The following is a 27,686-nucleotide window of genomic DNA, read 5'->3' on the forward strand; positions in this document are numbered from 1 at the left end:
TATTGCCATTCCCAAGGCTCGGCAGTCAGACATATGCCACTATCACCAACCTAAGACTGCTTTCAGTATAATTTTCTCATTAGATTGTGATGAAGCTGAGGACCTTATCTGGAGCTTGCTCAAGGCTGTTTCATTTTATCTTGTTTAATTATTTAAAAGTTATTCATAGGTAGCAACACCACCTGTCTGGGGACATGCTAATTCTTGATAATGAAGTGGCTTGCTTTTGGTTGTGGTTTGAGAATAATGGAAGGAATAGTAAAAAGCAAACAAGTATATATTTAACTGTTGTTAAAGTTAAATAGAATGGAAATGCTGCTACTTACATATGGAATATATTGTGTTTGTATATATATATTGAACTACTTAACAAAAGAAAAAAATCAATAACCCCTCCCCCCAAATAAGCCCAAACTTAAACCAGGTGAGGACTCAGTTCTGAGGGTAGCATACCACTGGACTAGTTCATCGTTCAGGTATTTTTATTTTGTCATGTAAAAAGCTGAATATTACTGGACTTGGTGCATTTTTAGAATTTCCAGTAGAATGATCCGTGTAACATACTTTTCTTCCCCATTTTAAAATTCTTTTCTTTACCATCTGTATAGTGCAAGGCATTTAAAAATTCTACCACTAAAACTTTATCCAGCCAATAGCTCTGCACATCATCTTTAATATAGTTAAAAGTGCATTTAATTATTCCAAAATGAAAGACGTGATAGAAATTTTGTTGCAATAAACCAAATGATTATGTTAGTTTGGTTTTTATTCTGAAAAAAGGAGACAGAATTATCTCCCTTGCTTTTGCAGAAAGTGTCTCTCTTTTTGACATTTTTAGCAGACTTCTTTTTGTCACCCAGGTCTGCTTAACTTTATGTTGTACTTAGGGCTGGTAGTTCCATGCCTCTGCAATTAGCACCAAACACTCCTTACAGGAGTCACCTGTTGCAATCTTCAATCAACACTGTAATGGACATTTCCGATGCCTTTAGTGGATTTAATGCAGAGAGTTATTACTCAAATTGCATATTAACACTGATTTGATAGATAACAAGACTTGTTTCATTTGTTGTGTAACAGTGAGCAGCAGCTCCTTTAAATTGACATAGAAATGGAATAAATAATGGAAACTATTAAGTTCTGAAAGAATAGACAAGATAACTTTGGTATCTGAACATAATACGACAAGATTGTTTTACAAGGCAGGTGACAAATCGCCATGAGGCTGGGAAATAACACTCACTTTTGGAGCAGCTACAAATCAGAAACTATATTCTGAAGCCCTAGCCACTGCTAGGGGCAGGATACTGGATTAGCTAGACTAACGGTCTAATTTACTACAATAAATCCTTTAAAATATCTGGATTTTTTTCTGTCATGGACAGAACTGTAACAGGTGCTCAAATATAGTGATGAATACCTTAATCAATGTAAAGTAGATTTTGATGGGAAGTCTCATTTCCAGATGGCAAAATTACTCTGTTTCATTCAGTGACTTTCAAAGTCAGAGTGACATTGTGCACAAAAAAGGAGTGAGCTTTTCTAACATGCTGCAACTTATTAAAAAAGTTATACTCAGATATGTTTCAGATCACATCAGATCATCTTTTGTAAATACCTTGAAGAAAATTTGTTCTATAAGGACTGCATACGCTTTATGAAACTATTCATATAGATAAATAAGGAACAAATCCAAACTTTCTCTCAACACCTGGAGCAGATTTTGTCTGCACAAATATTATGTATTGTACATACATTTTTGAAGCTGCAGACACAGTGATTTGCATAAAGGGTGCGTGTATTTTTAAGTATCTCTTTATATTCTCTGCTAATTTTTTCAGTCTGATAAATGGAGTAACTACTTTACAACCCAAATTTCCTGACCTGACCCTCTTCGTTCAGGTTTATGGAATAGAATGAGCAGTGCAATCTGGAAATTAGTTGGAGGGTAACTATTGTATAATGGCAGCAGCATGCATCCAGTAAGCAGATGCATGACATTGCAGCTGACACTTGATTTCATTGATTTGAAGAGGGGACTTGCAGGATGGCAGTACAGAAGGAACACCTTCTGGATTCATGAAAAATTCTGATTATCAAAGTTAGTTTGTGGAGAACTTACACAACACTAGAGCTGTCAAGTGAGCTGTCTTTGAACTGAAAAGATATACAAGAAAGCTTAAGAGCTTGAGCAAGAAAATGATGCAAGCCTCATTAAAATAGACATCAGATATGTAAATTTTCTCCTTTCCACTCTCAGAAGAAATAGCTGCATTATAGTCAAGACCAAAGAATCTTCTGTGTTTTAAGTGCCATTTTGAGCTACCCTAAATTACAGTGTAATTTTCTCTTTCACATAGAAATCAGTGTGTGTTAATTCACTTTTGTTGATCCTATTGTTGTGCTTCACTGTCATTAATTATAAATCTGTCAGCCTTTTCTGTGATACAACCCTTAACAACAGGAGTTTGATACATGCAGTTAAACTGCTCAGTTTTATAATTTAATTTAGAAAACAAGTAAGAGCAAATGTTCAAAAAATTACCTACTATTCTGCAGTAAAATGAGTGACCCCAGTTAAAATTAAAGTGGAACTTTTAGTTAGGACTGACTTATCAAGCCACTGTCAGTACAAAATCTGTAGTTCATTACTGTTTCCAAGGATCATTTCCACCACATTCTTTGCCACAGGAGTTTCATTCATTCAACATAACCTCATTACCTGACAGTCACTTCCAGTCCTTGCTGTCCATTGCCATATACAGCTGTTACTATTGGGTGACTAACAGAGAGACCTGTGATTGCTCTATTTCTCTATGCAGTAGCCTGGGCTTTTATAAACCCAGGTCTTCTGGTAACCTGTACTTGCAAAATGTGTGCATGCACCATGACAGTCAGCACCTTAAACCTGTGCGCTCTACAGATATACTGAACACAGATACAGAAAGATACACATGCACTATGATGCACCAGATGCATGCACAAGTGTCTATTGTGAGTTCAAAAGCAGAGCTGGCCAACCTTTCTTGCTTGTTTTACTTTATTTGAAAGTATCTCAAGTATTTCAGTTATATGCTGAAAGACATGATTCTTTACAAATTCTGAGAAGCTACAGATTCCTGGACACACAGTAAAACAGAAGTGCTAGCAGTGATCCTACACAATCACACTGAAGATCAAAGTAGACCAGCTGCTCTCTAAACTACAGCAGTTGACTGTAAACTTCAGAAGTCTGTGTGCTGTCTGGAAGTGCCCTGAGTTTAGCACATTCTGGATATGTTCCCACAAACTGGCAACAGTGGTTTGTACTATTGTTGCATCTTGTGAGGTCTCTTTTCTGCAAAACAGATGTTTCAGAAGAAGAACAGGTTTAACTGAGGTACAAACACCTTCTAGAAAGTCCCCTTGCATGCAAAGATCCCAGTCAAGCTTCTAGTTCTACATCAGAAAAAAACCCCTCCAAAATAACAAAGAATTTACCAAATTAAAATTTTCATCCAATAACCAACAGGCTACTTGTACTCAGAGATCTCATCAAGCTCAATGACATTTCTTCTTGAGGAAAGATGGGATATGGATTTGATCCTTTATGATTAACTCATTTTTTAACTGCTCATTCAGCTGAGGTGACAGATTTCAAAATGAATAGATGAATGCAGTGAGGCATAAAGAAAAAGTCTGTCACCCACTTCACACCTCATGGCCAAGAGGAGTATTTTGCATATCAGTAATTTGCAGGATGCAGAACGGTGAATAGATGCCATTATTTTTAGCCAACTAAAATCCACCTTCTGTAGAATGTAATATTGAATGTAAATCGATGAATACATTTCAATGAATGTAATTCAATGAATGAATACTTGAAGGTAATAGGAATTCTGTGTTTTGTCTAATATGGTTTTTGAAAGCAGAAGAAAATCCAATTTTGATGGTGTATGTAGTAACATATGGACACACTTCTGAAACTGTATTTGTTTCAAAATTCTCAAGTGTATTTCATCATGTTCTCATAATGTATCTTCCTTCTACCTTCTGTGGAATTTCCCTGGATCACTGTGAACAGATGCAATATGCTTTCCCTAGGAAAACAGGCCAGCTTGTGAGGAAAGCTGGAATAATTACAGCAGCTTTTGGCTTGTTCAATATGACTATGTAAGATTTGTCTATTTGACAGCAATATAAAAGAATCTGTCTTTGGTACTTTTTGCTGTCCCTTTAATTGCTGCTGCTGCAAAAAAGAATGTTATTTTGCAGAGTATTCTTTTTCATGTTACATTTATGAACTCATAAAGATTTTGATTAGAGGACTTCAATTAGAGGTCTTCAACTTTGTTGCTGAAGTAACCATGAGATCTGTCTAATGCCTTCAGTATTTTTTTCTGTATCTGGATGATAATATGTTTTCCTCCACTGTTTCCTTGACCTGCTTCAGAAGACTCCCACTCATATATATGTCAGAATGACGAAAGATCAGAGAGGTCAGAAATACAGATAGCCATGGGAGCGCTACAGGAAAAAGTATCATGCATAGAAGCCAGGTACTTATGTACTATGGGCACATTCCTGCATGAAGGGTCCTCGATCCCATCCTTGTCTGCTGCTTGAGCACATTCATCTGCAAGCATTTCAGTGTGAATTGTAATTTTTTCCATAAATGCTGAAAGAACAGGACCAAAGCTTTGGTAACAGCTGTCTTCAGGTGCCGTGCCATTCTACTAACTTGTAAGCACTTAATTCACTCTAAATCCAGTATAGTGTGTGTCCTTTGACCGTAAGAAGCAGCCTGAGAACTGCTGGTTTCCACTAATTAAAAAACTATCCCTGGCTATTTTGCTGGCTGAAGATAATGAACCGTATCAGTACACTCACCAGAAATCCATTAGTTTTTCTAAGAAATTGGATGGGATTACACCAGTAAAGATTTTTATTTTATCTTCCTTCTTGCAAAGGAAGTGAGTCAATATGGATTCACAGAAAAATTTTCACTTTTGGAGTTGAAAATATTCAACAGTTGTAGCTGGGTTGAAATAATATGACTGCAGATTACACCACACAATACAATAATCAATGCCAAAGACATTGCTCATCAGTAAAGATGTCAGTGCACTGGTGAGTCTGAAGGGCCCTGTGGTTCTGAATTATTTCAATCAGAGCTCTTATGAAATATGAGAATTGGCTTATACTTACACAACTGAAAATAAAATATATGATGGATGTGCTTAGTGCCAGTTGTTAACAGATAGCAAATAATATCACCAAATCTGAAAAATGGTGAAATGGCATTGTTATCACAGAATTTCTTCCCTTTTTACTTTAGCTTCAATTGTAAGAGCAAATTTTAAATAAATTTAAAAGGAATTTAAAGTAAATTCATCCCCCCTGTAAACTGGTGTAACTGCTATTGATCTACAGTATAGATGTCTCTATGACAGGTAGAAATGCAGTCCCTAGAAGCAATGCCTCAAAATGAAGGCTTTCTCTAGGAAGCTCCACCTTTTACAGAATCACAACTTAATCACTTGGAAAAATGTCTGTCTCCAGAACAAAAATGACTTGGAAGCCACAGATTAGAGACAATATGGAAAGACCTTTTAAAATTCTCTGTCATCAGCTGTGTCCTAAAACAAATAGTTATTTTTTAGAAAATATCTAATGAAATATGACATCGATTTTTGTTCACTAAAAAAATTACAAATTCCCCAACAAGAGTAAACTACAGTATTAGAAATGAGCAAAGAGAAGGAACTGAGAAACTTATCCTGTTTGAGACCAGCAACTCAATTTTTTGACAGCTGCTAGTCAGTGGAAGGAACTAGAACTTCATTTGTCTCTACAATACTGGACCATATTCCTTGAAACACAAAGATGTATTTAACATTAAAAAATGCGCATTGCCTTTTCTCCTGCTCTGGAAGCAGAAGCATTTTCATATTGCTCATGCTTTGGGTAGCAAGACTTACTCTACAAACTGGTTTTTGTGGGTGCTTTCCCTCACACTGCTTAGAAGAGCCCAAAGGCAAATTTAATGTTTAAGTAGAAGTGAGGTGTGAACTGACTTGTACGAGGAATTCCAAGTCCATCACCTGCTGGTAGATTCCATCTTTTAAGTAATTTCAGATAAAGCAGACAGTCTGTATCATGTTCTTCACATTAATTTAAAACATTTTAAATACTGCAGGTTCTCATAAATTTTTTTGTGATGTGTAGTATAGCAAAGGGTTCTAATGGGTTGGTCTCTTTAGTTCATTACATGAAGAAAAACTAGATTTATAACAACCTGGCTTCAGGATGAAAAACTAATTGCTAAACAAGAACAAGTTTTCTGAAAGCTATGGATATGGCAGATTGACTCAGTAATGAGAACAGAAATTTGTTTTTCCAGTATGCAAAGCAAACATTAAGCTGTAACCCAATCCTCCAACCTCTTATAAAAATGGGCCCATTTACCCCAGTGAGGATCCTCCCATCTGGAGTTTTCAGGTACTAACCTTCGATAGGATTTCGTTCCTTTTCTACGTATTTTTATTTCCCACATGAATGAAACTATAGAAACTAAATTTTTCTGTTTTTTAATGGAGGAAATGACAGGTGGTTTACTCTCCCTCTGTTATCACTCCTGCTCCTTGGGCCTGTCTGTGTTAGAGGGCAAGTTCTGAAAATTAATCTATATTATTAAGCCATCTCCCTAAGTAAGACGTAGCATATAATTGCATATGTATTTTGGAAAAAAAGTGTAGTGCATAGTTTAGAGATTTCCTGAATGTTCCAGCTAGCCTGCTTTAGAGATGATCAGCACAGTGGTGGAAAACCAAGTATGTAGAATCATAGACTCGTAGAACATTCTGAGTTGGAAGGGACCCACAAGGATCATTGAAGTCCAACTCCTATTATGACCGAAGAATCGTAACGGTGACTTCCCCGGACTCCACTGCTACCTTCAAACAGGTTTTTTCCTAATTTGCTCAGTTTTTAAATGGTAAAAGCCTTGATGGATAAAGATGTTTGCTGCTACTGATAAGTAGTGTAAACATTCTAATTTTATCAATGTTGTGGAGCCATGTAAGTCTACAGTGCACTGGTGCATAAGAACTTAACTGAAAAGGCAGTGCTACTTAATGGACAGAATCAAACACCATCTGCTCCTGTACGGCAAATGTTGGTTGGATCTGTGCTCCAAGCTCTGTCCTGACAGACACCTGGCTGAGCCTGCCTGTGAGCATGCACGTGCCTCAACGTCCCAAGTGGTTTAAAAACAGTGCTCACCAATCTGGTAGGCCTGTCTCCGCAGTGTTCTGGAAGCTCTGTGTCCCTTCTTCTTTAAAAACATCTGGCTTCCTGAGGGTAAAGGAAGCAGAAGGGGTATAATAAAGAGCCAGGGAAGGAGAGAGTCTCCTGGGGTCAAAGGGAAGCTCTGTGCCCAGCTGTGTCCCCCTTGGTGGCTCTGGATATTCAAAATCACCATGGGAAATGCTTCCTCTTTGCAAGGCCAGCCAATGGGAGAGAAAGGGCGTGCACGGGAATATCTTTCTATTACAGTTTGGATGGGCTTCTCACAAGGAATGATGAGCAAAGTTATGGAAGGATTTAGGTTCAACTGGGCATGCCAACAAAGCAGAGTTAATCTTTCTTTGCAGTGTCTACGGAGAAACTTCTTTACTCTTGACTTCCAAACAAAGCAAAATGAAGTGTTAAACAACTTGACATTTTGGAAGGAGGACCACAAAAAATTGGGAAAATACTTGGAGATGGGCCCCATGGAAACATTTTTACTCACACTTTTAGCTTCTTATTCAGGAAATAGGTTTCAAGGCATAATAACTGTCACCCTCTTAACTACAAGGGGGAAAGAGCTGTAATTATCCTAATTTTATAACTCCATAGTCAGTAAAGATGCCACTTCATTCATGAGAAGCTTCATACCCTACTGCAAGAGGCAGGATTAGAAAAAATGTCCAAAACTGAGAAAGTTACAAATCAGGACCTTATTTAAAACAATTAATGAATTTCCAATTTATGAAAGCAGTATTACCTTTCACATATACTTCTTCCAAGTCAGTTTTTCTGTGAAAAAACTATTTTTAGATAGTGTCCTTTGTAACAGAAATATGAAATAAATAGAAATTATGTTTTTACACTCTTAAATGTAGGACAATTAAACGTAAAATGTAAAAAATCTTCATTGGACATGAAGATTTATAAATATACCTTTTAAAAAAACCTGAAATCAGATATTCATGATTGAAATGGACCATGTCATCAGTCATCGTTATGTGACTCTTGAGCCATTTCTTCTTATCAGCTGGCTGGACAGTTAACAACAACAAGTCAATCTCCCTCCCCAGTCCAGGGCCAGCTGATCCTGCACAAGGCAGCTTCAGTCTGGCATTTCAAAGATCACTTTTGTGCACATGCATGTCCTGTCTGACTGGGGAATGTGAGGAGAAGACTGGACCAATGTCCCTGCACTACTGTTACATGTGCCCACAGTCACTGCTAACATGAAATCTAAAATCCTCTTTTATCACCTTGTAAATCCATGCCAAGTTTCTCCTCATACTTCATAAACAGGGTCTGTCATATTGAATGCATACTAATACCGATAGGAAGTGATGGAAAAATATTCAAATTATTCAGGTTAAAAGATTAGATGTCCATTTCTTTCTGACAGGCTTCCCAAGAAAGCCATTTTCTAAAATAGCTTAAATCCCTCATTTGCTCTTCTATTCATTGCCAGAGTACAACGTCAATCTTTATTTCTCAAAATAGGGTCCCCTGTGTCATGAAGTGACAAACAAAAGACTTTCAGATTTCATGAATGATCCCAGCTTCTGGTTTGACCATCAACATTACAGACAGCAGTCTCAAAAATCTAAAATCTTTTCCAGCACGATGCTAAGCTCTGTTGTGTAATTTCTGCTGGTACTGGTCTTCTGATTTTGTACTCAGAATAACAAGATAATTAATTTAATTCTCTGAAATAATACTTAAGAGATTATTTGTGACCAGGAGAAATAATACTCATTTTTAAAAATTATTTTAGTATTTAGAATAGTCTGAGAACCTCCCTGAACTTGCTTCTGTTTGAATTGTAAATAAATATCCAATCTCGCTTTGAAATGAATATCAAAGCATGTGATATAGTTTCCTAATAACTAATTACTATCACTGTTAAAATTATGCTTTACTTAGTGTCTGAATTAGTCTAACTTGAATATATAGGCATTGGTGCTGAAATAGAAACTTTATTCAGTTTATTCTCCATGTGGCTCAGTATTACTGGAAGGCAATCAAGTGATCTTGTAAGAATATCTGTTGAACTAAACAGACTGAGTTCTGCTATTACTTGAGTACGCAGTCCATCTTTCAACTACTTGAGAAATTGAATGGTTCTTGCCTTGGGAATACAAAGGTAAGGTCAAAAATAACCTTCTAATTCTATAGGAGATTAGCTCTTTATAAGTATGCTAGAACTTCTATTTAGATGATTCTCAAATCTTTTCCTAAATCCTTATTTCTTAGGATATAATCCTCCATCCTGTAAATTTTAGTTATATTCTTTAATCCTCTATATATCAATTCATACTTGGCTGTATTAACAATATACTTAGCCCAGTTTTGGAAGTGATTCCTATTGGTGACACAATGACCCATCTTCAGTGTTCACCACTTCTTTGACTGCTCTGTATCTACTGCCTTTATTAGTTTTCATTATTTTCTTTTTGGGCATTAGTACAATTTCAAACCTCAAAAATTTCTCAGTGACTTGGGAACTCTAATTATTCCTATATATGCTCTAGGCATTAAAAAGGTTGGAAGTCATTTAAATGAATGATACTTTGGCCTCTAGAAGCTGAAGTTCTCTTGAAAACAGAACTTACATCTTCAAGTACTTTAAAAATTGTTAACCTGTGCCTCAAAAATAGACCATAAAACCCAGTAATTTTTATTTCCCTCCAACAGATAGATTCCCTCTGTTTCCAAAGACAGGATTTTCAAAGTATTCTGTCCTCTTTATTATCTGCTCTTTACTGTCATGTGCTACTACTGAGCAGTGATTCTAAAAACGCTAATTCAGGAAGGAGTCCATGCTTGTGTTGAACACAGTTAGGAAAATGACACACTGCTGTGCATTAGCTTTGCACCTGTCACCTCTACAGCATGAAATTTTATTACCTGTCACACTATGTAGCTTCTTACTGGTACAGAAGATTCCCTGGGACTTGCACTGTCCGATTTCACAAGTTCTTTTTTCACCTCTGTTTTGGCTCAGATGTTCCTTTGTGTTTTCAGAATATGTGCATTAGATGAGATGACTTGTCAATATGACAACTTACTTGAAGATTTCCCCAATGATTATCAAGAGTTATTGTGACAGATATTAAACATTTCTGCTTGAAAAGGAGAATATTCTTGACAGGGCACAATGAAGGAGAGGACCTCCACATCTGAATCACCTTCAAACCATTACACTGTGTCCCTGGATCCATTAGGCTATGATCGAAGTTCATAACATCATTGTTCTTTGAGCAGATTTAGAAGTGAAGTTACTTTAGAAAAACTTAATATTGTGACATTTAATGTAAGGCCTTTTCTCTAACAAGCATTCTTTTGCAGTCATTTGTTAAATGATACTACTACTACTACTGCTACTAATTTTGTTCACAGTATATTTGATTTTACCCAAGCTGGGCATTAAACTGGAGCAGGGAGAGACTAGAATTCTGTGCCTGGATTCTGCCCAGAACTCATATTCTAACTCATATAATGATATATATCAGGCTGATATTGCATGAGAAATTTTGGAGTAGGAGCAGTTTCTCCACTCTCCTCCCTCCACTCCAGATGTTCCATCTATATTGTAATACTGGTAATTACAGGCAAGCCATACAAGTACAAAAGATTTCAACCTTTTTTTTTGGGATGGCAAACCTAAAATTGAAGCAGACTAAATCCTTCAGTAAGGTCTCAGTATCCATTCTAAGTATGAAGAGACTCTATCAAAGCTTTTATTTTAGGGATATCACAGATTAATGCTGTTACAGCAGCAAGGGTGATTTTTAATAGGTTTACCTGTCATTTAGGAGCTCTATGTCCAACAGTACGCCAAAAAGGGGAGGTATACAAGTAAGAGACTAAACACTTCTAATGTAGAAAGCTCTCATAAATTGCTGATTTAATAACTATTCAGATAAATCTTTCAAGAAAGTGAGGAAAAAAAAGTGAATTTCCTAAATTTTTCTCCTCAAGAGAGAGTTTCTTTCTCTCTCCACTGTGAAGTCACAGGCTCATAAATGAAAATGCTGTTGGAAGCATTAAATATTATACATGTCTGAAAAAAATGATAAGAGAATTAGAAAATAGGGAAAAGAATGTAGAGAAGGGGAAAATGCACTCATGTAAACAAAGGTAAAAGGAGAGGAAATTGAATTCATTACATACGTGACAAAAATTCCTTAGTAAGCTTAATAAGAAAGTCCCTCACAGAAGAAAAGCTGTCAAAATGGAAGATGACTTTGTAAAACAGAGGCCCACACTACAACAGATTTTGCTAGGGCTAAAGTTTACACTTTAAACAATGGAATACAAAGAACAACACAAATGAAATAATCAGACACAAAAATATCCTGATAATTAGACTTTTACAGATCAGATCAGAAATGCAACTTATTTTTATCATTGGTTTCCAAAAAACCAAATTCTTCATAGACTATAAGCAAAGCAAATGAAATTAGAAGCCCTTTTAATCTGGTCTTGTTATTAGGAGGCAACATTCAAAAGTACATTGGAATACCAGCTTTAACTGGGCAGTTGTATTTTTTATTTTTTAGCATCTGAGTCTGAGATTCAGACAAAAAATGTAAGACACAACAGCAACAACAATATCAGAAGGGTTCTTGTTTCCTTAGTTTTGCATTTGTTTCTTGTATTTGGAGTAGCTCTGGAGATGGATATATCTTCCATTTCTACTCAGAGATGTGTGCTTTACAAACAGCTTGGCTTTTATGTGCTAAGAACACAAATAGAGAAAATCTTGGCTTCTAGCCAGACATAACTTCAGCTGTATCACATTCCCAGGTCTGTTTTTTTCTCCTATTGCTTTCTTCTAGGATTTCAACTGTAAACTTTATCTATGGGTTTTGGAATTGCTGTTTTTTATTTTGAATATTGAGTGATATGTACAATTTATGAGAACAGAAACAATGGTGACAATCTCAGAAATAATTAAAATGCTCCCAAAAGAAATAAAATATTGGTTTCAAATGAAAATACAGCTGTAGGCAAAGTCAGACTTGAGTGGTCAGTTCAAAATGTAACTTCATGTATGATTAATATGCAAAGGCATTTTTAAAATGCTTCTAACTACTCTTCAGAAATCAGACATTCAGTGTGCTTCCCCATCCTTTCACATCTCTGTTGGAATGTCTTTACATGTATCATGCTCCAGGGCTTTGAAGCAGCTGGACAAGCTGGATTTTTACCTAAACACCTCTGAGCGATTTGTATGCTGAAATGATATAGAATAATAACCTCTAAGTTTGTCTTTGCAAATACTACTCTAAAAAAATTTTCATACTTGAATATTAGATCTGCAAATAGGATTGAAGAGAAAGATTTCCACGGTTGTTAAAAGCCTTGACCCACTACAGCAATTTTAATACTCAACTGTGCTCCCTATTAGCTGCTGTCTCAAACTCCATTAGTGCTTATGGTGTACAGGAAATGATACTCCCAGTAAAATGAAGTAAAATTTACCCCATGAAAATTGTATTAAAAAAAGGAAATAGGAAAAAACCACCCCAAATCTAAAGTACGGGAAGGAAGAAATATGTTACCATGACACAATAAAAAAAAAGTACAAGTTTTTAATTTTTCCTTCTGAAAAGTATGTTTGCCAGTATTTTTACTACACCAATAGATATTGCAGGCATATAAAATCTTTCTGTTTTTCAATGTCTGGATACATATTATACATACAAAATGCACATATACATGAGCACACACAAACACAATCTATGGTTTAACTTCAGTAAACCATAAAATACACTGAAGGCTTGTTCCTCTCTTCTATAAACATGCTAACTAAAGTGTCAAAATCATACCCTTTGTAACATCTTTCTGGTAAGTCTCCTTGTTCAAGTGCCATGGTACTCCATCAAATCAGTCATGTACTGAAATATTCATATGGGCTACACTGTTAGTAGCTTTATTATGTAATGAAATCACACCATACTTCTTATCAAACTGATTTACACAATCAGATTTTCCCTTTGAGTGAAAGAGAACTGCAGATGCATTTTGCTGCAAAGATACAGATTGGGCATGTGAGTGTGGAAGAACAGCAGAAGACTTGCTAAGACTGAATCCTGGTATCTGGTGCAGAAGATTTTTAGCTAAGTCAACAGTACTGAATTATTCTTTCAAAACTTACTGCAAAGTACACTCTGCAATTGGAGGCTCATTATTTCTTTTCTATGAGGCTAAAATAACTACCTCTGCAGAAGCTGCTTTGGTAGCATGAAACAAGAAAAAAAAGCAGGAAACCAAACATTTAAAAAGAACTCTTACTACCTTTGCTGGGGTAATACTATCTCAAGATTCTGAGATTATTTTAATAGTGAAGATTCAAAAGAATCAACCTCTCTCATAACTGAAAGCAAAGCTGCAGGCACTTCCTTAGACTGATACATTTGTTTGCTACCTGGTGTTCAGCTAGCATCTGACAAGTAAAAAAGGGCCACAAAATATGTTTGTAAAAGATATAGGAAAGTAAAAAGTTCTCTTGGGCCTCACATCTCCCCACAAGAAAGACATTCCAAAGAAGAGCAGTGAAGCTGTTGAAGGGTCTGGGGCACACATCTGATGACAAGTGCCTGAGGGAGCTGGAATTGTTCAGCCTGGAGAAAAGGAGGCTCAGGGGAGACCTTATCACTCTCTACAACCACCTGAAAGGAGGGTGTAGCCAGGTGTGGGTCAGCCTCTTCTCCCAAGTAACTTGTGACAAGATGAGAGGAAATGCCTCAAGTTGCAGCGTGGGAGGTTTAGATTGGGTATTAGGAAAAATTTCGTCACTGAAAGGGTCATCCAGCATTGGAACAGGCTGCCCAGGGAAGTGATGGAGTTTCCATCCCTGAAGGTATTTAAAAGACATGTAGACATGGCACCTAGGGACATGGTTTAGTTGTGGACTTGGAAATGCTGGTTGGACTTGATGATCCTAAAGGTCTTTTCCAACCTAAATCAATCTATGATTCTAAAGTTGTTTGCCATTTATTATTGAGAGCTTTCAAGATTATTTATCTTCCCAGACTCTCCATGCCTAGGAGGTCACAGAAACAATTCCTGAAGGCAATGGAGTACCTAGCTATAGCTCTGCAAAATGACCTTAAGTTAAACTCTCCTAAGCATTGACTTTACAGCAAAGTTGAGACTATACCTATTTCATTCGGACAAGACCATAAAGAACAAACAAGCTTTACACTCTTGTTTTTCCAGAGGGGAATACCAGGGAAAGCATCTTTTCTGTTGGATGAACACACTGGTAATGACAGGATGTAAGCTGTCATTGACAATAATGTTGATAACAGTCGCTGTTACTTTTGGTCCTGCAGGTGGTAAAAAGTTCCACCTACAGTATTTTGCTGAAGGAAACCCCTGCCAATCCCCTCTACACAGAGATGACTCTCAGGAGCTGAGAGACTTTTTGTGGCTGTTTTCTTTTTTTTTAGCTACTCAAATCTAGAACCTGATCTCTGGATATAATAGATTTATTTGAAAACATTGCTACTTTGTTTTAAAGTTTAAAAAGGTCCGTATAATATAGAGAACTCTAGCCATCCAGAACGTTTAGATACTATTCCTGGAAAGAACAGTCTCATGAATTTAGACTTTGTATGACATCACCACCTGAAACTGGAAGCATTCATGGGCAGGAGGGCTTGATATTTATTGCTATTTGGAACTGCAGTGGTGTTTTGCTAGGCTAGAGAAGCAAAAAGGGATACCTGGATGCAGTGAGAGTATCCAGAAGGGTTTGCCTTCTCTAAGATCACAACTGGGATGTCACATTCCCTGTATGAGTACTTCAAATTCAACTGTGTTTCCTGCAGCCACCATGCAGGTTGGTTTAATTATTGTAAAACCATGCAGTGGTTGGTCCATTCATATAGTTTCTGTCAAGCTAGTGATGTTTTATATTGAATACTGCTTTACGGAAGACTGGGTTTGAAATGCCTGTTCCCTTACAGTAACCTGGTTGGATTCCCTTTTAGTCCCCGACTGGGACCCTGTCATCTCGGATTTTTTTTTTTTTTTAACTACCCACTAGGATAACCTGGACAACACCCTGTCAAACCAAATCTGTCAGTTGGTTTTCTACCCAAACTGCAAAGCAAGAAAGTCTGTTCAAAGCCTCTGGGTCTCCATAAATTGAGGAAATAGGTTATGCTGAGAAACGCAAGCCATGGATGGCAGTCACCGCACAGTCTTGCGAAGGACAAAAAGCAGAACACTTCAATCACTTATCCTAGAGCTCTCAAGAGATGTCACTTCACTACCACTGGGAAACAAGTAGTGATTGCTGTCAGATGAACAGAAAGACTGATCAACAGGGTGCTACTCTGTGGCAATCAAAGTAAAGACCAGTAAAGTTAAAAAAAAAAAAATTCTTCCACATATTTCTGGAAATGTTGAGCAATATGCAGCAGTGGGGCCTTCCTCAAAAGGCAATTACTCAAAATATGACAAAATTTTATACTCTAAATTAATTTTGGCATGGAAAACAAACTCTGAGAGAAACTTCCCTTCTCCCTTTTTTTGACCAGAAAAAAGTATAGTTGCTGTAGAACTGTCTCCCCTTATGTGTTTTAAGTATAGTGCTTGGAAGGATACTGCAGCAATAAATTCAATTTGCAACAGTAAATGGATGATCTCTTTCAACAAACAGAATGCAAAACAAATTAAACAAAATTTTTTTCAAAATATTTGTCCTAATATTAGGATAGACTTATTTCTTGCTCTAATGAAAAGGGTGAAATACTTTCTCCAAGATGTGCTTTGTCACAACACTGTGACACTTGTAATGAGTGACATTTTCTCTGTTATTTCTTTTTCCCATGGATGCCATAAAGTGCATCGCATGAATATGAAGTGACATCTTTACTAACATGTGGTACTTACTTATCACCCACAATTCCCAAATTGATTGTTGGATAGCCATGTTCTTGGATTGTAGCTAGGAGAGTTGAACGGTTACTGTCCCGAATCTTTCCTGGCAAGAGGTCATCCTCAGGATTCAGCAGCTATAAAACCAGAAACACTCTCAGTCAGTCTCCTTGGAATACTGTGCTTTACACAAGTGAGAATTTTTTTCTTTGGGTTGGACAGGATATTTTTAGACACATATCCTGAAACACGTATAAAGTGATTTAGTGAATTTAAATTAATAAGATCTGTAATGTGCTTGTTTAGTCCAGTCCTTTGTGTTGTTTAGTTTGTTTCTATTGGTTCATGTCTGCAAAATATTCTTACCCCTTATGAGTATGTGGCTTCTAATCTCAGACATTACCAATCAAAACAAAAACTTTTAAGTTTTCACATTATTGTTCCTCTTTAAATGGTTTTAAGGAAATCTCATTGATGTTGTTAACCAGATTTAAAGGTATTAATGGACATTTTGAAGTTCATTGTCTGCCTACCAATAAAGATGTCTTTTAAATACAACGATCTGCATTGGAATAATAGACCGAAGCCTTATGCTTAGTTGTTGTATCAATTACTGTTTTGGATGAAAAGCTTTCTCTCAAGATAGTATATCGTTGCAATTACCTCACATGTGTTATGTATTTTGGAAGTGAAACTACAAAACATACATATGTAAATGTATGTTTTATATATATTAGAAATTCTTATGTAGGACACAGAGGGACAATACAGTATTGACAGGACGTAAATAATAATACTACTAGTAAGACTATATCTGTCAAAATCACAGCATTAGGTAGTAAGGTAAGAATAATGAAAAATGGAGCATGGGTAAACTTCATGCTTTGGCTTGCAACTCTGTTTCTGTGAAGACTTTCATAGGACATTTAAGAAACCCACTGTACAGGATCTCTTTGACATTTTACAAAAGAGAATGTCTACATCAGTAAAGGACCCTTTAATGACATGCAAGAATCTTTAATCATATGGAAGTTACTAATCAGGAAAATCACCATCTATAATCCTTATAGCTCTACGGATTTATTCTTCAGTTAGTGGTATGGTTCCTGCTTGCCACACCCTGTTTATGCTATGAAATCTGGTAAGATTCTGTACACCAGATGACAAAATTCAACCTATTAAAAGTTTTCAAAATTGAACATATTCAAGCTGTATGAAATACAGCTATTGAGTTAATGTTTGTGGCTGGATTTCAGAAAGTTTGTCTTAAAGGACAGTCAAAACTTCATGCTGTCTTTAAACTTCAAGCTGACTTTATCTCAACCCACATGTTCTTTAGGTTTTGCTCTTCCTATTCTTTCTATGTCCTGCTGCTGGAAGAAGTGAGAGGACACAGTTGCTGGCCTGGGTCAACACACAACATATATAAAATTAGTAAATTAAGTTAATCTTAAACCTGATTTTTCTGATGTAGTTAAAACAATTATAAAGCTGGCCTGCCGTTCTACCAACATGAGAGTGTCTGCATTTCAACGTGTGCTACTATGAGAAAGAACATTGAGGCACAATACTGCAGCAAGGCATTTGGTAGTACTATTCAGTTTTCAAAGACAGCTTGTCTGCCATTTGTATTATAGCTATAGAGGAGTGTTGCTTAAAAGAAATTACTCTTCAGTCATGACTGGCAGGAGGAAAGCAACTGGCACATAGTTGGATACATTACCAAAATTTTGGCAAAGATAATGTGACACCTGTGAGAAAGCCCCTAAGGGAGAAAACACAAGCAGATGATTATGGGTTGATCCCTCACAAAAATAGCTCATGTCAGCACGAGTTGCAGTTCAAAAAGCGAGTCTGCTTGGGAATAGGGTGGAAGTCACTATCCAAAATACTGCCTCAAAAAAATGTAGTATTTCAGGCTAGAATTCTAAACAAATGTTTCTTACCTCATTCCCTGTTGACATTACTGCAACCACTGGAAACTTGTTAACTTCTACTTCCGTTACTCCAACAGTTGCTAAGAGACCAATCTCAGACGGACCCATGTGGGTTCCTTTAGCCAGCACACATTCACCTCTTTTAATGTCATGTCCTATGGGTCTGAAAGTCAGGACAGAAAAACAACATGACAGAGAAACAGAATGAGATTCGAAGTACCTTTCCTTGATTGGTCCTGCTCCAGGTTAGGAGTGTCCAAGGACACTCCTTAGTTAGACTGTCAAAATGTCAGTACTACTCATGATTAAAAAATTACTTTAAAAATCATCAGCCCTTCTGTTCCTTACAGAGATATTTAATAAATACAGACCTGATATCTTGGCCTGGTCGAGCTTGCACCAGAATTCGAACCTCTAGTTCTTCAGTGCCCTAGGAACAAACACAAGGACATCACATATGGTCAGCTGAGCTATTCAAAGAAAATTAATGTTTAATTTCTCAGAAGTCTACACAGCTTATAGCACTCATTACACTGAGACATTATGGTTTAAGCACCATATTGTTCTCCTGATTTGTTTGTCAAGGTTGTAACATAATGTGTGCTAAAACTGAACAGCATTTTAAGAAATGTTCTTCATGACGAGCTCACCAGGGGAGGACCAGCACTGAATACGTAGTTTTAGCTTCCTATTTTTTTTTTAATGATACCCGTGTTTCTACAGCTTTCCTGTGTTACAATCTGTTGATCTGGTATACTGAGTGGATTCTTTCTACTCCTCTCAACCAACTTGATCTGCCCAAACCATTTCAAAGATGGCACTTCAAAAAGACCATTAGGCTGGCAGACAGTAGGCCACTACATTAGCAGAAAGGTGGGAAGAAGCTATATGCTGCAGCTGTTTCAGGATTTTCATATAGATTCCTGTACTGGATACTCCTACTTGAGAGCCTTGTACGAATCAGAAAGGGGCTCATTCATCTTGTTTATTTACTGTGAACAAGAGACAATGGCCTGAAAAGTCTGATGCATTTCCTTGCTCAGAATGTCAATGGTTTGGTGATTCATTCAATGCCAATAAAAGGCACATAACCTGTATTGTTAATATTTAATTTTAAGCCCTACAAATGGGTTGATGATATATACAGTCATCTTTGAGATAGTGCCAGCCTGTCAGTAGCACTAAATCTAAACTTAGACTGAAACAAATTTTGTTTTTACATTGTCATGTAGTGCTTCATATTTAAATACCTCGAAGTTATAAATCAGACACTAATATTACAAGAAAAACAAGGCAGGTCAGTGTTATTTGGAATTTTTACAAAACCAGAAGCATTGTATAGGACAATGGGATTTTTTTCATAAAGGTGATATGGGCCTCAGTTTCTGAGTTCAAACTAAATGGTCTAAACTTAAGGGCCCAAAGTTAAAGCTAATGAATGTGTTATAAGAGATTATGATTCTGTTTACCTACTGTGAGAATTTAAACCCCTGAAAACCAAAAAATTACTAACAAAAAAATTTCTTACTTCATCCCAGTATTTTCATATGCTTTTCAGAAGCTTTTATTGCAAACTCTGTCTCTTTTGTACTTACCCTTTTTGTATAAGAGACAATTTTTGGCTGTGAGCGATCAAATTGGCTGTGCTGGTGCCCAGAATGGCCTTTTGCCCCTTATTGCCACCTGAGGCTGTAAAAGACACTTGAGTCTAGCAATAAAAATTTGGGGCAATGGTTAGTCCCATAATTACTTTATTTTTATGACACTCTGGCAATGGTTGTTCAGTCATGAAGGTTTGAAATTTCCATATCTTTGATAACATTTAAAGATGGATAGAAGATTTTAAGAGAAACAAGAGGAGAGGGAATGACACGTTTGATTAATATAAAAGGTCCTATCTAGGACTGCTGGATTAGGGGAAATAACTAAAAAAAAAGGCTTTTGAGGAACTCAGCAATCCCAGGTTTAGAAGGCACCGTGGAAAGTGTGACTATGGACAACATGGTGGTATACAGAGATTGATGTCTGTGGAACTGATGGATATCCCAGAATGCTTAAGGAATACAACATAATTCAAGGTGGCTAGAGGGGCTTGCAGGGAGGTATGGCATTATGCTGAGAACATCTTTCATTTGGTGTGTGTCAGGCAGCATTCTTGCTGTGTATTAATACATTTTGAACTATATCTGAGTGGCTTTGGTGGCTGTGAACAGTTGGCATCCATGCTGATACACTGATGCTTGGGCTTGAGGCAGGATCTAACTCTTGTTTTGGTTGATCACACTGGGCTCCTTTCTCCTACAAGGTGACATAAAAACTCAAAATGAAAAAGGTGTGGACATGTTTCCTAATGAATGTGCATTTGGCAAGCTGATGAGAATTTTTCTTCCTGATGTATAGACATAATTCCTTTCAGGCCTATGGTTTCTAAGGTCATTTGGGGAATGTTTGCTATGAAATTTAAATACTGGTACCGCAACTAGAACTCAAGGAATGAGTTCCTTTGAAAAGTAATCTCTTTCCAGAAGAACATTTTTCAGATGTTAAAGATTTCACTTCAGTTAAATCCCAGCCCTGAAGGGGCTCCTTAAGGAGTTCTTAACACTAAAAAAAAAAAAAAATTTTGAAATACGTAGCCACCCAGACATGAAAAGGAGAAAAAAATTAACATATTAATTAAATTATACTAATTATTATCAACAGGATTCATAGAGCAGTTTATTCAAAGACAAGCAGAAACTAAAGAGTCCTACCTCATACTTACAGGCAAGAAAAAGGAGTTGAAGGTGGCTGACCATTCGTGAAAATATTCAGAGTTTAAGCACATAGCCAAATAACCTGTTCTCACATGCAGAGGAGAGCATGCATGTAAAAAGTGGAAGGCAGGGCAGAGTCATCCAAAGAAGAAGTAGAAAAATAAAAGGCTTCCATGTGTGTTGCTCTGCAATGTGATAGTCCTCTCATGATGAGGTGGGCAATGGCCACAAAAAACTTGCTCAGTAAGGCTAATGGAGCGATTAACAAGCAGTGAAGGCAATGGTGTATTTCGCAGGAAGATAAAATCTATACATATACATCTGTAACCTCAAAGCAGGATGGATAATTTCAGTAATTCCTCTGTCCTCTGAAGGACAGCCTAGACAGCTTGCTGAGTTCATTAGATGTAAAAATCTATGCATTTAATAAGGCATGAGAAAGAATCCCTAGAGTGTGTTTCAGTCTTTGCTGTCTTTATCAGTGTTGAACACTAGAATTCATCTCTTACACCCCAGCTGCAATCACTGTGCTGACACTGAGCTGTAGTGAAGTGGAACAGCTTGTCAGAACAGCAGCAGTAGAGCAAAGGCTGATTTGAGCACAGAACCATACACATAGTTCATTCCAAAGCTGAACTTGGAAGTTGTGTCAATAAGAGACGTATCTTCTTGCCTTAAGTCTCTCAGATGACAGCAAACATGATGATAGTGCCCTGAAATCACAGCTGGGATTCAGAAGCAATTCTCTGAACATAAAAGAAGTTTAAGATGGACTCTTTGGAATAAAGTTGTCTAGAGAGAGCTCCTCTGCTTCATAAAAAGCACATTTCACTATGTTGAGACAACTGTGCATAATGAATTACTACTACAGTATTCATATTTTTTCTGTGTTTTTTAATGAGTTTTCTTTCTATGTTCATATTTGCAGCATCTGTAAGGTACTGCACCAGTATGATTTACAGGTAGGCTGGAAAATCTGTTCAAAACCAGGGCTATGTCTACATTCTGGGGGAATATGCACCGTAACCATTTCCTGGTTTTCAGAGGTCTTAAATTCAGTAATGTTCTCATTTTAAAGAAGCACAAAGGTCTTTTAAATTCTTAGTTGTAGTTTAAAAAAATTTGGGAAGCATTTACTTCCCCTGTTTCATAACAAAACCTCTTTTTCTAAACAGATTCATTGGAAGGTATTCGTACAAGATGTATTCTCCAAAATCCACCAAATTCACCTTTGCTGAAACAAGATCAGCTCTGATAATACAGAACCCTCTTCATAGAACAGTTTAAAAGAACCCATGTCATCCCATGGATTTTGTAGCACTTAAAACAGTTCACTTTCCCACAGGAAATCATATTCAGCTTTAATTACATCAGCAGTAATTCAATGTATTATTCTGAGATCAATATGTAATTTAAGAAAACTTTCCCCCTTCTTACTTGGTGAGATTTCCACTAGCCTGTATTTTAAAATGTGAATACAGTACAGTAGGCATTCAAATTGGACTGTAGGCATGGATTTCCAGGAGGCATTTGCCTTCCACTCAAATCATGCTCCCAAGTATTTTAGAGTCAGCATTCAACAATTTTGATGAAAAATCAGTCAGAACAGGAAGGTCTGTGGTACTGTTAACACAGCCTGAAAAAGTGAGAATTGCCACTAGGAACTGATGCAAAAAACCTCAAACTTCTGAGATTACTGAAGAGCTTTTCTGTATGACTGTCTTTCATATTTACAGGGTTGTATCATGTGCCATTTTCTGCTGCACACAAAAGAAAAATGAGTTTTTTAAATTGTGACTCACATCATCTGATTCCCTGATGAGCTCTGTATCTTCCACTTGCACCACTGCATCAGCACCACACGGAATTGGAGCACCGGTTGTAACACGCATTACCTGACCAGGCATCACAGTCTGAGTTGGCTGAAAAATAAAAAACCAGAAACTAATCTACTTTTGAAATAAAAATTTCAAACCACTTGAACTTTATGCAAGTAATCTACCTGAAAGACCAGAATTCTTATTTGCAGCACTACTCTTGATGTACTGTGAGTGATATCAACAGGTACAATAAACTCCAATTCACACTGGCTTTATTTATATGGCCACATATGGCTTCAGTTTTATCTCCTTGTATTTCTATCACATGAACAACTTTCAGAAGAAGAAATATACTGATACTCAGAAGAATACTTGGCACAGAAAAATAACTGGCTTAGAAATTTAACTGTTAGATGGTGACCTTCTGGAAACTTCCATGAGCAAAAATCTGGCAGTCCTCAGTACATAAATATTTTTGCAGAATACTCTGGTCGCCAGGGCTGAAATTGCTTTGCTTTGGTTGGATTTTTGTTCTGTTTTATTTCACCAGCACACTATATATGGAAAACCAATATATAATAGTAATGTAACCAACTGCTTAATTTTTAAGCAGATTTCCTAATACTGAGAGACGGCTCAATACTAGTTCACAGAGAATATCTATCTTTGTGAGGGTCAATTTAGAATAGCCTAAAATTGATAATATTCTACAATTCTATAAAGTCACAGGACATTAAAAAGTTTCAGCAGAAGCAATACAAAGAATATAAAAACATCAGAACAACATGATAAAACAAATGACATGGTTTTAATAACATTTCTCACCAGGAAGACTATTTTAATAAACATTTGTCAAAATCCAGGGTAAAACCATAATTTGACCATAACTACCTAAGAAATAAATAACTAAAGAAAATATTCCTAAAAAAATGGAACTAAAAGAAGCTGATATGATGACTGAGATTTCATTGCTGGCTCCCCATGGCACTGCAGTAAGTCCGGCTTATTTAGGCTTTACTGTTAGTAGTGAACATGTGCTACACACAGATCTACACAGCTGTGATCAGAGCAGCATATTCTGTACGTGTCACACGTAAAATTCGTGTGCAGATTGACTCTATATTCCATATGCAGCGCTGGAATACATCCAATACTTCTCAAACTGTGATTAGCACATATTTGACAGCAACCCACAGGCCCGCAGGCAGTACTGCCCAGGTGCTGTTACCTGCTCCTGCCCAGCAGGCATTTACTCCATGACTTTGGTCAGGAGGTTGACAAAGACTACCAAACTCCACAGCAGTGGTCAGCACTTCAGCTGTATAAAGCTGTTTGCCTCGCCTATTCTTCTACTCCAGCGCTGTCATAACCTCTGAAAGGTGAGTCTTACTTTGAAATGTGTGTATTTCAAAGGCTATTCATTGGGACAGAAGCCCTAGGAAGAGGCTGGGAATGGTTTTTACCTGGTTTATCACAGTACTACAGCCACCTACATATCCCATGAAACAACTGAGCCTGGAACTGACTGAATCTTGACCCTTTTCTACAGGTAATGGAAATCTAATATCCTCAGAGAAGAACATAAATAAAATGCTAATATAAACTTTAAAACCCCACACTTGCCATATGTCACGGTTAGTGTGTTTTTAGGACAAGATTCATGTTATCCTAACCTAGGTATCTAAACCAGATGACATAAAAATAATATTTTTAAGAAAATGGCATTTGTTCCTTACCACAGACTATTCAAGGAACTGTGGATGGATAGCAGAGATACTGCCATTTATATTAAAGCAGCTTAAAAGGGAAAAGAATGCTATCTAGTGTGTAATTTTGATTTTTATGAAAAGAAATGTTACAAAAGGCAAAACTTATGCCTTGGATTATGTATTTTGCATACCATTGTAGATATAATCTAAAGGTACATTACAAATAGGTAATATTGTTTCGAACTTACTAAGTATTGCTGACTCAAGTGACAATTTTCAGAGGAAAAATGTATTGCATAAAAAATTTCTCCCATTTAAAAAGCACGACAAAGAACACAAAATGTCTACCACTGCCACAAGTCAGAGTCTATGGTGATGAAACGTGCTGTAACTGACCATGTTTTTGGAGTTTATTGTTAGATGAGTGAATTTTTTGAGATGCAATGATGTGATACATTTAAACAAATTTATGATACAATAACAGCTGCTTTTAGAACTGGTTATGTTGCTCTTACATTTAATTTCCTTTTTGTCTGCTGAGAATTTGATCAGATTAACTTTATGAAGAAAAGTCAACCACCAGATTCATTTGTGAATCTCCAGGGCTGTGTACCTCTATGACAGAGACTATGAAGATAAAGAAATGACTGCTTCTCAGAAAATGTATTAATGTACAAAAATTCCACAGCAGCTCTTTTAGAGGCCTTTGAGATCTCACTTTTACCTGCAATGGGGGAATACTGGTTTCTGTCCTTTGCCTTAATTACTGATAATCTACTCAATTTTAGTCACTGAATAAACCCCAGAAATAATCTACTAAGCACAGCCCGTATCTCAGGCAATTTTCTCCTGCACATGATTACACCTCTCCTGTGATTTAGAATGATCCACGCACCTTTCTGTAAAAAGGCACAAGTTAATGGAATAGTGGAAAATGTCTGCTTTTCATCCTATATTGTAGCTGGTTAGTCATAGTGCCTCTTACAAACCCCTTTAGAAAGTCTTGCAGGAAATGCTATGGTCTGACTATGTAAATCTACAGAAGGAAAGCCATTTTTCCTATGGTTAAGTGTTTCACACACAGGCCACTGTGGATGGCTCATGACCAGTAATCTCAAGTGTGCCCTAACCTTCCCAAAACAGGGTAGTGTCTGAAAGCCTTCCCTGATATACAATAAAAAAAGGGTTGACATAAACATGACCATCTGGAGATGGAAATCAGAAAATACACAAATTAAAAATTGATACAGAAATGTCCAACTTGGCTGTACGGCCTCCCTGCATCTTCTTCCTTGCTACTAGCATTTACACAACCTTTTTCCCTACAGGAGGAGCCAAATCTAAATCTGTTTTGAACTCCCTGTTGTGAATCATTCTGTTAATTGGTCTGTAACATGAAAAGCAGAATGTTGCTGCTGAGAGTGACTGAAGGGTGAAATGAGACTGAGGAGCCTTCCAAGGCTATAAATAATTTCTTGGGAAGGAGATGAACCTGAAGATGTGTTTGCCCCAGAAAAAAACTTTGACCAATTATTCTGAGGTCAACAGTCTTGTTTTTCTAACTTGCCACTGGTATTTTCAGAAATAGTCTCTCTCTGCATGCCTCCCCCCCACCCAATTTTTGTTCCTTGCCAGAGAGCCTTCCTATTCCCAGTAATCTGGGAGGACAGACTGTCCCTGTAGAGAGACATTTCTGAGCTCTTGAACTTTGTCGGAGGGAAGGAGGCTTCCATTTGCCCTTTCATCTTTTCTACAAACTTGCTGAACTGATTAGGACACTGAAACACTTCAGACCTCTAATGGGAAGTACTCCCCATTACAGACAACTTCAACAGTACTGCTTTTAAGCAACACTTTGCTGTGATATTTAACTAGCAAAATGATAATACTGATGACAGGGGAATGTGATAGGAGTGATAATTCATCGGGTTGCTCTGCTGGCTCTTGATATTTTATAGTGATCATAAAAAGGGCTGTAAAAATAGTTGTTAGTACTTTAGATTCTGGACCAATGCTTAAAAATGCAGTCAGAAGGGCTAAAAATACAAGGCAGGTTAAAAAACTGCTGAATTCATCAGTTTGCTTTTTTTTTTAGACTTTAAAGTAATTTTACATGTTTTGTGCAACAGATCCATTAATCTAAGTTCACATGAGTCTCAGTACTGAGAAGGTATCTATTACACCAAAGTATAATTCATGATGCTGGATGGGACCTAAAGCAAAACCAATTTTCACAGTTCTCCCTATCTATCATGATTAGCCAAATTAAATGTCTATTACACATTCAGAGGCAGTTCAAGTCCATTTAAAAAAAATGGAATAATCCTGCAACTGGTAATACTTCTAAAACCTGATATGACTTTTGAAATACGTCAATTTTACTTGGGCTTTTGTGTTCAGCACTCAAAATGGACATCCTATAAAATCCTCACTAAAACTTATCAATTCCTTGTTTTGCCTGTTACTTATTCCTTTTCTCCATCATTTCACATAAAATACATAGAATTACAAATCAGGACTTTAAATAGCTGGAGAAACATTTTGGATTAATTCATGCTCTCCCGAACAGAGCTGGCAGGTATGATTAAATGGACACAGTAACAGCAGTGGAACATAACTGATTTTTTTTCCCAGTACCCCAGTATTAGTACAGAAATTTCATGAAATACACTCTTGAATTTGAGAGCAAATCACAAAATGTATCTATTAGTGAATATTTATAGAGCACAGCAGGTCACAAATGGGTCATGCCTCAACTTGCTTTTAAAATCAATCCATGTATCTACTAAAGGTGCACAAACACTCTTCTCACAAACCAGCCTCAAACAGGCTTCCTCAAGATTGTTTTGATCATTACCTATCTTTAAAGGCTTCATACAAAATTCTTACACTTCATTTTGCAGGTATCAGTGTGAAAAATGGAAGCATCTTACAAAAACAGTTATTGGGCTGGCATACTTTAAAAATCTGTCAGCAAGAGGGGGGATAAATCATGCTTTTCTCTGCTTATGAATGGTTGCACCATGAGAAATTTCACGTCCTCCAACATTGTACCAGGGCAGAAGGTTACTGTATGCACTCCTATCAGACATGTCAGCACAATGCACTGAAGTATTTTGGGATATCCTTGTTAGTTCCTTATATAACTGTACTACCTCACTTTCTGAAATCACATCCCAAGGCACATATGAGGAGGGTCAGTACAGCTGTGTCCTACTTCACACCACATCCAAGACTATTGAATTTTGAAGCACTAGCAAGGCTTGTAAAAATGCAAAGCAAAATCTTACAGAAGAAAAATAC

General features: G+C 36.9%; 1 protein-coding gene across 32 annotated transcripts in view; it reads right to left on the minus strand.

Annotated features, from left to right (window-relative positions):
• Positions 1-27,686, minus strand: part of GPHN (gephyrin) — a 282,202-nt gene that overhangs the window by 12,349 nt on the left and 242,167 nt on the right. For 18 of the 32 annotated variants that reach the window (XM_042047195.1, XM_042047205.1, XM_042047198.1 and 15 more), the window contains 5 exons: positions 22,657-22,776; positions 18,470-18,528; positions 18,108-18,261; positions 16,177-16,298; positions 7,264-7,335 (listed from right to left, as the gene is read on the minus strand). In XM_042047195.1, the coding sequence (XP_041903129.1) occupies positions 7,264-7,335; positions 16,177-16,298; positions 18,108-18,261; positions 18,470-18,528; positions 22,657-22,776 (527 nt within the window). The remainder of the gene's footprint in view (positions 1-7,263; positions 7,336-16,176; positions 16,299-18,107; positions 18,262-18,469; positions 18,529-22,656; positions 22,777-27,686) is intronic. The other 14 variants (XM_042047216.1, XM_042047218.1, XM_042047214.1 and 11 more) reach the window with 1 other exon arrangement.

Source organism: Corvus kubaryi, unplaced genomic scaffold (genome assembly GCF_017639235.1).
Source record: "Corvus kubaryi isolate FWS band 111438036 unplaced genomic scaffold, C.kubaryi_AGA036_p1.0 66, whole genome shotgun sequence".
NCBI classification, from domain to species: Eukaryota; Metazoa; Chordata; class Aves; order Passeriformes; family Corvidae; genus Corvus; species Corvus kubaryi.